General features: G+C 36.1%; 1 protein-coding gene across 1 annotated transcript; it reads right to left on the bottom strand.

Annotated features, from left to right (window-relative positions):
- Window positions 1-1,874: 1,874 nt before the first annotated feature.
- Window positions 1,875-11,025, bottom strand: HOL3 (S-adenosyl-L-methionine-dependent methyltransferases superfamily protein). The gene is made up of 8 exons (XM_008790039.4): window positions 10,742-11,025; window positions 7,857-7,987; window positions 7,003-7,089; window positions 4,002-4,102; window positions 3,821-3,920; window positions 3,520-3,566; window positions 3,296-3,374; window positions 1,875-2,174 (listed from the first exon to the last, which is right to left on the bottom strand). The coding sequence occupies exons 1-8, from the start codon at window positions 10,974-10,976 to the stop codon at window positions 2,121-2,123; spliced, it is 834 nt and encodes a 277-aa protein (XP_008788261.1). The 5' UTR covers window positions 10,977-11,025; the 3' UTR covers window positions 1,875-2,120.

The following is an 11,025-nucleotide window of genomic DNA, read 5'->3' as shown; positions in this document are numbered from 1 at the left end:
TGATCTGGAGGAATTTCTCCAGGCTTTATAGTTCAAACTAGCTGTAAACCATGAGAATGAATCAGCTCTCTTATGCTATACTGCTCATGGCAGTTGGTTGGCTTGTAAATTATCACACATTTGATGCTCAAAATTTCCATTTCTCTAGGTGCTCCCAAAGATCTGGTTGCTATAGAGCCCTTATCCTCTCCCATTTCTCTTTGTTGGTGTCCCCTCACAGCCATGTATCTTAAAGATTTATGGTGAAGGGCAGGAAGAAAATGCTAGTGCTAGCTTTGTTGCAAGAGATTATCAAGGAAGAGCCATTCTCATGGCTGGTAAACTTCGAGGAGCTCAGGACGATGTTCATGCAGCTTTCATTTGGATCATGTTAGCGGCTATCAAATTGAAGGTGATTCTTGTATGGTAATTTCTTGGATTAATGGCAAGGACAAGATAGATATTCCTCATCACCCCATCCTTGCTAGATATTTAGTCTATAGTTCAAAGGGTTCCTAATTTTATAGCCTTGCATGCGCAATTTGAAGGAAATAAGGTGGCTGATTGACTTGCAAGAAAGGCAACTAGTTTAGGTGAGGACTTCATCTGGAATTCTAGTGATGAACTCTATGTTATTTGTTGTATGCTGATGCCTTGTGCGTAGGCTTTTTAAGAGGATCTTAAGTTTCATTTCTCATCGGAAAAAAGGGGATTAAAACATGCTAGACTTATATAAAAGATGTTCTAATGTTGCCAGATTTAGAATATTTCTATAATAATTTTAATTTTCAAAGGCTTAAAATAGGCTCGACTTCTATAGAAGAAGAGTTCTAAACATTGTTTGACTTTGAGAACAAAAGGAGGAGAGATGGTAAGAATCGCAATTCCAAACCAACAAGTGGAGGGAAAAAAAATCAAATTCGGCGAGAAAGATAGAATTCAAGAACTTCTAAAAAGATACCTTAGTCTATCTAGACTCTATTAACTTTTGAGGTTGGAGGAAGACTTGGACCAAACTTAAATATAATACATTAGAAGAAAAAAAACACATGAATTGATTATTTTCAAGCCTTTTTAGAATTTATAGTTAATTGAATTATCTCTCCAATCTTTAGCAACAATGTGCGTCTCGATGTGCGTCATAAATAGAAAATAAAAACCATACCATCTTCAATCTCATTTCAGCAGGGAAACAGGAATTCTAAAAGTAACGAGCTCACCTAGGGATAGTTCGTGATCCATATGGTCTGTAAAATAAGCACCATAATAACTGGTTATTATGCAATTCTTCATGTACAGCCACCATCAAGACAATTTTCGGTCGGAACTAAGAAGGTTCAAGAAAAGAATTAAGAAAATTTTTCGACCGGCTGTACATCCGGTGTAAACCCCACAGAAGTACTTACATAATTACTGAAGCCCTATGCTATTGAGGTTTTGTCACTTGTTAGGTCAATGGTACAAAATAAAAAACTCATGGTGATGCAAAGCTGACTTGAGGGTAACACGCAAAGGGATATGTGACCATGCAACTCCTGCAAAAAAATTTGAAATTCAAAGGTAATGTGTAACAGCTGATACTACAAGGATGTCAGAATTTTAGACCATCCAATAGCTGAAAATCTGGGATATTCTGAAGTGACATATTTGGAGTGATCGATGTATAACAATTAAAATGATTCAAACATGTAGTATTTGTCAGTTGCAAAAAAATGACCCTGGCTAGACATGGTTTAGTTTAATCATCTCTTCATTCGACACTAGTGCAGCGAGCAAATATGTGATTGCTTACATACAATACCTTCAAATCAACAGTTAATTCACAAGGAATGACGACTTCACTATAATCACAAATTGAAAGAATGCACATGAAAATAATCAATGAACATAAAGAATTGACTCGAGAATCATCATCCTGTATTTCAAATTGTCATACAACTTTGCTGTCTTGCAAGCTAAATGAGTGTATTGATGCTTCTGTTCACAATGAAATTGAAGATTTCATATTACTGCCAATCAAGGAATTTCCCTGCACATCAGGGACTTATGTTCAGACAATTTATTTCTGGAGAAAACAGGTAGCCTATTACAATTTACAAATAACTATCGAGAGATAAGAGATCTCCTGATTATGTCTTCATTCATAGGCATGATTGGTTTATGCATCTTTTCCACCTTCCAAGCTTCTCCCTTCCCTGGAAAATGATTGCATTAGAGCTCCAGAAACTACAAAAATCTTTCACTAGACTGTAAGCTTAATAAAGTATGCCTAAACCAATAACTTGGAACACAGTTTTTCTAAACTAGGGTATGGTTCACATGTATATTTGCCAAAGCAATTTATGCAACAAGAGCGGATGCGAAGAAGCCCACTGAACCAAAATCTCTACCATCATAACGCAAACTTCCTGGTTGTACTGGGCAATCATCTCTACTGTCTAAAGTAGAGCTTATGAATATGTTCTTTATTTGTGATATTCACTTTATTTGCCTAAAGAAAGTTAGATAGAAAAGGTCTGTACCATACACCCTAAAACCTGTCACCATTGAAGAGAAAATTCCGGGGTTCATACAACATGTATCTGCATACACCTAATACTAGTACATATGAACATCCAGCACAGAATGGCTCTGGTTCTAGGATCCTAAATTACCAAGCCACTGTCACCATCAAAGCCTGTCAATATTAACTGCAGCACCACCATTTTGTGGGCCCTCAGAAAATCACATACAATTTTAAAATTTTATTCCATTCATGAAATCTAAGCAACAACCAACAGTTAGCGACCAAAATGGAGTAACCTTTTGACTTGCACACATTCAATGGAAGGTCCATATCTCTTGCCCTGCAAGCAGTGCAAGTGGCAAGGACCAGAATTGCAACCTAGAGAAGGCCGTCTGCCTACTGGATAAGTGTTCATATTGTTAACACCAAATCTTTGTTCCATCTAATGCTAATCAGTGATAGCGATTAACAAGTGGACACTGGATTCTGAAGGAGTTACTGGCCTGAGAATGTATAGATAGGCAGCTTGGGTTTAGTTAATGTGTCATTCGAATGTAAAATCTCAATTTGTGCGGGAAAGTTCTCATTAATTTTCTATTGTATCATTTGACAGTTCAATCTTGTCACTTGCCCCAAGGTCTCCTACAATCGGTGATTCCACTGCAAGCAAGAAGTCATACAGCAAATATGAAAGGAAAAAGCAAAAGCAATATATCAAAACAAACTGGAGTACTGGACAACAACTTCAACTTGACATGCGCAAATTTTCCCTGAAAAGCATAATCAAGTTACAAAGAGCACACAGCATACCTTGCGTGGCCCAACTGCCAGATCATTATCTACAATCGAAAGAGCCTTGAAACCCACAGGATTCAATACCTTCTCATAGCTGCAAGAAAGCAAAGTATTGGTGGCCGTACCATTACCTCAAATATGTTAGCATTTTTATTTTAATGTAACTAAAGATGAGATAGACAATAATAAAACTAAAAGGGAGTGTGTAAACAGATAATCCAAGAGGTAAAGATACACACTCAGCTACAGTCACATTGTATGGTGGTCCTTCGTCTTGATCACTAATCTGCCATTAAAGAAAAAACATTGCAACACCACAGTCATAAGATGGTTGATATCAGGCCGACAACAAATTGCAAGAGTCAGCTCGGCCCATTTATGAGCATTTTCAGCATAGAATTGTGAGGGTCCACAGAGAAAGTGATGAAGATAGGAAGAGATGTGGATGACGACGGCAAAAGTCATGACAACAATGACAGTAACTTCTATTTACACAGAAAACAAAGTCGTATTATTGAGAACTATAAGAAGGGTTCTCACCAAATATATCAGTGTAATAAGCTCTCCATCTGGTTTTAAGAGATCTCTAACTTTTCTTGCCCAAGCTGCCCTCATGCATGGATCAACTGCACAAAAGAATCTGCAGTAAATTGCATATATGAGCTTCTTATAAGAAAAGATACGCAAGAAATGGTTCATAAGCACAAAGATGATAACTTACGTGTAATCAAAAATAAGATCAAACAACTCAGTCGGCTGCCAAGTGAAGAAATCTGCTACCAGAAAGGTGCAATAATTTGCATTTGGCAAAGAGGAAGACCACTGCCATTGACTTGATGAGCAAAACATTAGATAGATCCTTGTGTAAAAACCAAACTTTTACAAGAGCAGCTCATGTATGTATCATCATTCATCCAAATGGTACATTTCTAAGTAGTGCACTTTTAAAGGATCAGAGTTACTAGTTGAGAATCTTGTGAGAATCTAGTTTTCATCTCACAATAAATAGGTCAAATTCTAGCTATTGTCAAATATGGTTGTGTCTGTGGTTGATGACATCAACCTCTGTAAAATCACAAGAATTTTGTCAACTTAATTTGAACTCAAAAATTATAAGACAGCTTACCACATTGAGTTGTCGTCAACTGAATAAATCCTTTCTCCATAATGTAAATACATGAGCAAACAACATGAATCATATGAGGCAGAACACAAAAATGGCAACAAAGTACATTCATCAAAGAGTTCCAACATCTATAAGATTTTAGTTATAAACAAATGTAAAATTAAGTAGGACAGGAACATGCTTCAAAAGGCAATTAATGTGCGAGAGCTTCTGCCTTTGTTTTCCACCAAGGAAGCACATTGTCATTATCAAAAGAGGAAGGGCTTATAATGTAAGGAAGGATGGCAAAAAAAGTGCCATTATCTCTCTCTCTCTCTCTCTCTCTCTAATCTCTGTTCAACAAGAGAGAAAAGAGTCTTTAGCTCTAGTATGCTAAGTCCCCTCCATCATATATTAACAAAGAGAACAAATATTGTGCCATGAATTATCTTAAGTCAGATTCATGATACCTAATTTAGGTAAATAGTTTGGCTGTTTGAGTATCAAACAAGACAAATAAGGATGGAGAGACGTGAATGGTAATGAAAAGTAAAACATCCCTCCAAAGTCACTTATAGCAGGATGCTGTTTACAGCTTATTACATTAACAGTCTGCAATGGACCACAACATAAACATATTATTTCTCAAGTGCATATATCCCTTCCACATTCAGCTTGAAATAGACAAATTGATGATTGCTACAATCCAAGACTTTTGTAAAGATAACAACCAGCTGATCAGGTGATTTGACACAGGTGAGTCAACATCTTCCTGGAAGGCACTTTCTCCTATAGAAAGCGGACAACCAGAGAGAGTGGAGAACCAACACAATTATCCAAGGAAAGACAGACTAATATGTCTCAAGTTAAAGATAGCGATTTTGATAAAGAAATGCAAGAAACATGATAATGAAACAAGAGGTAAATAGTAGCATGATTTACAGATTTAGAAGAAATGCAGTGTTATTTTATTTTATTTATTTATTTATTTTATAATTTTAATGCTGGCTCTTGGATGGGTTTATGAGGTCATGCAACAATTCAGTTAGGGCCATAATCACTATTTTTGCCTCATAACATGATGCGGGTGCATTTGAATGACTAATAAAGTGCCAACTGTTTCAAAAGAAAGGGGTTACAGTCTTTCCTTTGAAATATATGACCTCTTCTAGTTAAGACTCCATGTTTTCTTTAGAACTGGGAATGGTACTTAATTTTGCTCAGAATACAATAATAACCCTATGAATGGGCTCACTTATATCTAAGATTCTAAATCCTGTAAGACGGAGCATTCCGGTTTTCCCATGGAATGGATTGTTCTGTGTCCCGCCCCATCCCGGTCAAGCAACCTGGTACTTGCTTGGGACACCTTTTTTATATTTTTTTCATTTATTCTTAATTTTACTGTGAAATCTTACTATCTTATTTGTTTTTCAAAAATATGTTTAAACTTCAAAAGTAATATATTTACGATAAATAGACCTTATTTAGTCTACTCTAAGTCTATGGTGAGCAGCTATATAAATAGATATATAATTATCTGAATACTGCCTATTAGCATTTGTTTATTGATCAAACAATGCCAGCTAGTATTACTATGGCATATTAGATCAATGCTGACTAGGTTGTATTAAGACTTGCTACCGTCAAATTTCATGAGAGCAAATTTTTGTATAAGCTAAGGAGATAAGTTCACATTAGTCCATCATGCGATGAAAGTTTTTGATTGAATATTCTGACACCTTTTGGATCATAACTATCTTGTTCATATATCTAAATTGACACTATAATTTCTTAGGGCCTTCTAGGCTATTGGAGATCCTTCATTGATTACCAAGTAACGATATTTTATAGTAAATACTGCACAATCCCTTGACAAGGCAATAATGATATGATTTGATGGAAAAGGTGACAACTTTTACTGCACAACATACGCAATTGCAGATGCAAACAGAAGAATAACATTTAACTCACTGGCATGTAAAAACACATCTTTGGCCCAAAAAATAGTAGTCAATGTAGCACAAGTCTTCTTAGAATGATTCAACCATGCTTTATATTTTGGCTGAAATAGTTCATTCCTTGCTAAATGTTTTGAAATTTTACTAGCCAATCTAAATACTTATGCCTCAAAACACATAGCAAGTCTTCATCCATATATTCAAGAAAAAGCAGTTCACTTATTTCAACCAATATCAATGTGTTCCTATGAATTTCAGCAGCTTGGTTCATATTTTTTTGACCAAAACTCATGCTTTTGCAAAAACTTCCATTTGGATATGTTATATCTATTACAAGTCGTTCGGACATGCAACCCTTATCTGGTTATGCCATAAAAGTTACTTCATTTGTTATATGTTCAAATCCTATGCGTTGCTGAGTTCACATTTAAAATAAGAGATTACCTATTCAATGTTCATTTTGCCTCTCTTCTTGAGGGTTTCTTTTGGATAGATTATAAGTCTCACATGCTCCCCTTTGTTCCCTAATACTACATTTTTTTAATTGCAAATCTCATACCAAAACAAGGTCAATTCAAAATAATCTTTTGACTTGCTTAAAATCAAGACCTTGAATAATCATTTAAATCTTTCAACTCTTTTGCTATCAACTGTACCTCTTTGGCTCTCTTAACAGCACTATGTGATATTTCCAAGCCTACTACATATCGCTCAGGACCAGCAATAGTAACCACATCATATCCCTGTTATACAAAAACAACTCAATCATTTGAAAATATCAAAATAGCTAAATGAATTTAGTAACTAGTATCAAAACAGATATAACCGATGCTATTGTTACGAAATCTAGATGAAAAGGGGAAAATTTGAACATGAAATAGCCAAAATAAACTAGGCAATAACTATCAAAGTGGATGCATCTCAGGCTGTTCTTACAAAAGCTAAATAAAGCACTACAACAAAAGAAGGTCTGATTCAGGAAAAAATATCAATCTAAATAAGAGATCAAAGATCAAGGAACAATACAGCTAGCAAGAAAGATCCTTTAGTATACAAAATAGACACCCATTATTGTATCGACTGCAGCTGCTGTGTACTTGCCAAATTAATAATACTTTCTTTTGATGCATTGCTAGTTAAGAAAACCAGTAAAATATGCTGTCAGAATTAGCATATAAGAGTTTTGAAAAACCTCTGTTGTTAGGAAAGAATGAATGATTAAGACATGCACATTCAGTGCTTTTAAGAACAGAAAATCATGCTACCCAAAGTATAACAAATTTCTGTAATTCCTGTTTAACCAATATATAATTTACTACTTTTTTTAGCAATATGGTGGATGCCACCATCCGGATTTGGAAAATTTAATTTATTCAATATAGTTTTAGTTGATGTTTTACATTTGTTTTAAAAAAAGAAAAAGATGTTCCATTCCTTAAAAAAAATAAAACAGAATTCGAGCAGAGAATATAAACTGCAATGACTATTAAATAGAAGGCAAGCCTCGCACACTGCCACATCCAGGAACCAAAACCCTTCCTTTTGGGAGGGTTCCTCTTCGAACAAGATGTTGAACCACCGGTGTTGGCTGTCCCAAATCCCATGGAGTCAGTCCTTCCTCCCAGGATTTTTCCCAACCACCTGATCATTGGCAAAAATCATTTACAGTCAATATAGTTTCAAGTCAGTGTACTCTTCTTCACTGTTAATGAGTCACAAGGATAAACATGAGTTAGAAGTATATGTTTTGGAAGAGAATTGATTAGACTTTTGGTCCATATTATCAGCATGAAATTATAAGAAAATGGAAAGGGCTGGGAACAAACGATCAAATAAGGCCAAGTTAACGTTAAGCTTTTCTGCCAAATAAGCTGACCCAATCTTTGAATGATGCAGGAAATTTAGCATCACATATAGAAAGGGCTAATGTGCCCTGAGATTTTATTTTTTTTTGGTGGGGGCTGATTCTATTGGACATGTAGAAATAATACACATACTGGCGAAAGGATCAAGCCCTACATGGTGCTGCAGCATCTTCTCAGCGGCAAACTCAAATATACAAACTATTGGCAGGAGAACTTGTTTCGATGTGGTAAACTATTTTATAAGTTGGTCAAATTGATTACTTCAAGAATGTCTGTATGTATTCTCCAACTCAATTCCCATCAGCTTAAAAGTTGGCATTTTTATCCATATTGAATTGCAATTTGCAAGATCAATACGGGAATAAAGGTACTATTTTGATTAAAAATTCACATTGTTATGAATTTGTTATGCATTTATCAATGCATAAAAGAAGACTATGAAAACAACCTCAACAAAAGCTAATTAGACAAAAGGAGAATTAAAGTTCAATTATAGAATGCCAAATATTTTCAGTTAGCATCTAGATTCCTCATTATATATATTGATCCCTTTGATCTCACTATATTTGATGGTCTTTATTGTGTCACAGAAGAAAATCTAAAAATGCTCCTTATTAATGTGACAGAACAAAAAAGAAACCACATTAATTTTTTGAAAGGAGCACATGCTTCTGTAACACTGCTACATCTGGTCCTTCCTCCACCCAGAAAGGGAAGCAAAGGCCATAGGCAGACCAAACATCATCATATGTGAAACTTTATAGGCTTATGCTTGGATTTGAGAGAAGGATATGATTCTAGATGGTCCTCCTTGATAAATGTTCAAGTATAAATGATTTAATATAAAGGAAAATTGTTTATGTATCTTCTCCAAAACCAAATGAGAGAAACTTATATATATATATATATATACACACACACACACACACACACATACATAAAATGAAAAAGGATCTATATATTTGGGAAAACTGCATAATTTTGTATGATTCTATTTTTTTATCCTTTTTTTGAGGGAGGGGAAGATCCAACCGAAATTTGGGCAAATTCATTTTGTTCATGAAGTAGAAGGAAAGAAGAGCTGGGACTTGGAGAAGGTGTCTTTGATCATGATGACACTTTCTACACGGTCCAAACAAATTCTTCACTCTTCTAAATGGACCAAGAAAATATGAGAAAATAAGAAATTTTCTGATCTTCTCCATGTGAACTAGAGAAAAAAAAGTAAAGGTTCATTTACATATAAAATAATGAATTACTTCCCTCCCATTAGTACAAAAATCTTTTAACATTAATTAGAAGAAAGCCAGGATCATGTCCTACATATAAAATCTAACTTGGAAAAACAAGAAAAACAAGAAGTCAAGTGTGTCGCCTATTCACATGCAATATTTGCCCTATCATATTCAGATCCACTTGGTTCAGAACAGCAATATAAGCTTGCCCTTTCATATCTTCCCTCCACCTCGCCATTATTAACAATTGAGGTGGCAATCAAGGTTGAGGCCAAGGAAGGGGCCTGCAAGGAGGCCCCTGCATTCACTGAATCCTTTGCAGCCTTTCCCTTGATAATCTTGCTCCCTCGAATATCTTCTTTGTCTTCTTCAAAGAGGCTATCAAGGCAGGAGCAATGGCCACCTTTGCCTTATTCTTGAGCTTCTCTAGCTTCACCATGTCTGCCTCTGAGGGAATTCGCATCCAAAAATAAAACAAATCTAACAGTGATCAGATCTCTCACATATCATGCCCTACCAAATATATGTGAGAGGTTATTTACCAAAAAAATAAATATGTGAGAGGTTGGATCATTGTTTAATAGGTTTATTTATGGATTTATTTATGGATACCAATTTTCTCAATTGCAGCCATAGCAAAGCCAGAGAAGCCCAAGAACAAGGCATCGGCTACCACGCTCTTGCCTCAAAAAGCCCCTTGAAGAAGACAAAGAAGAAATTCAAGAGGAAGAAGATCAAGAATTTCTCACTCAACTCTTCCTAGTTCTGCTCTCTATATTCTCGTTTTGCCATATATGAATTCTAGAATGAGCTTTATGATTTTTTCTCTTCCCCAAAATGCATGCAATGATTTAAACTCCATGTTTAAAAGGCATAAGCTTGTCAAATATCATCAACTTCTAGGGGCAAAAATGCCATCAATTACAGTAGTATTTAACCTTACGTGCTCGCCAATATGTTGACGCTGTCTACTCCTACATCATAACAAGTTCATGGATAACACATGAGCACCTTCTCAGCTTAAAAAGTAACGATTCAATTAAACGAAAGTTCACAATTATTTCATAGAATGCGAAAGCACAACATTTCGTAGAATTAAACAGAACAGCTCACAGCATCATAACTTAAAAGAAAAAGTGAAAATTTAGGGGGGGAAAAGAAATAAAAGGGTTAAAGATTAGAGGAAAATAAATTACTCCCCAAATCCCAATCAACAGCCAAGTACTGTGGAAGACTTGGAGGAAAAAGATAGAGGAGGATAAGAAAATAAAGGAAGAAGAGGGAGATTACGGAACTCGCGGCATCGCTGGCCATCAGCTCCCGGAGCCTGGCAACCTTCGGATTCGAACTCGGATCCCTGCGGTCTCCTCGGCCGGTCCCCATCCTCGCCACCGCCGTCGAGTTGGAGAGTACCGAGCCGTTAATAGCCGCTGATCCCGTCAGTCTCGGCCGCGGACTCGGAGGCGCCGATAGAGCCACGATCGCGACGCGATGCCGCCGGAGGAAGCCAGCAGAGAACAGTGGACGCATGCATCTCTCCCCGCCAACCACACCTTCCTTCCGTATATCATCACAATTT

Source organism: Phoenix dactylifera, chromosome 2 (assembly GCF_051530095.1).
Source record: "Phoenix dactylifera cultivar Ajwa chromosome 2, Ajwa_hap1_PhDact_Kaust_v1.1, whole genome shotgun sequence".
NCBI classification, from domain to species: domain Eukaryota; kingdom Viridiplantae; phylum Streptophyta; class Magnoliopsida; order Arecales; family Arecaceae; genus Phoenix; species Phoenix dactylifera.
The sequence above is the reverse complement of the archived record's forward strand: the minus strand, read 5'-3'. Positions and strand labels throughout refer to the sequence as shown.

Excerpts from the sequence above, each read along its gene's own strand:
- HOL3 (XM_008790039.4), bottom strand. The coding sequence starts at position 10,976 with ATGCGTCCACTGTTCTCTGCTGGCTTCCTCCGGCGGCATCGCGTCGCG. Across the intron at positions 4,103-7,002 it reads CTGTTAAGAGAGCCAAAGAG|TGGTCTTCCTCTTTGCCAAA; the intron begins GTACAGTTGATA and ends AGTCAATGGCAG. Across the intron at positions 2,175-3,295 it reads TGGCAGTTGGGCCACGCAAG|GGAAGGGAGAAGCTTGGAAG; the intron begins GTATGCTGTGTG and ends ATCATTTTCCAG.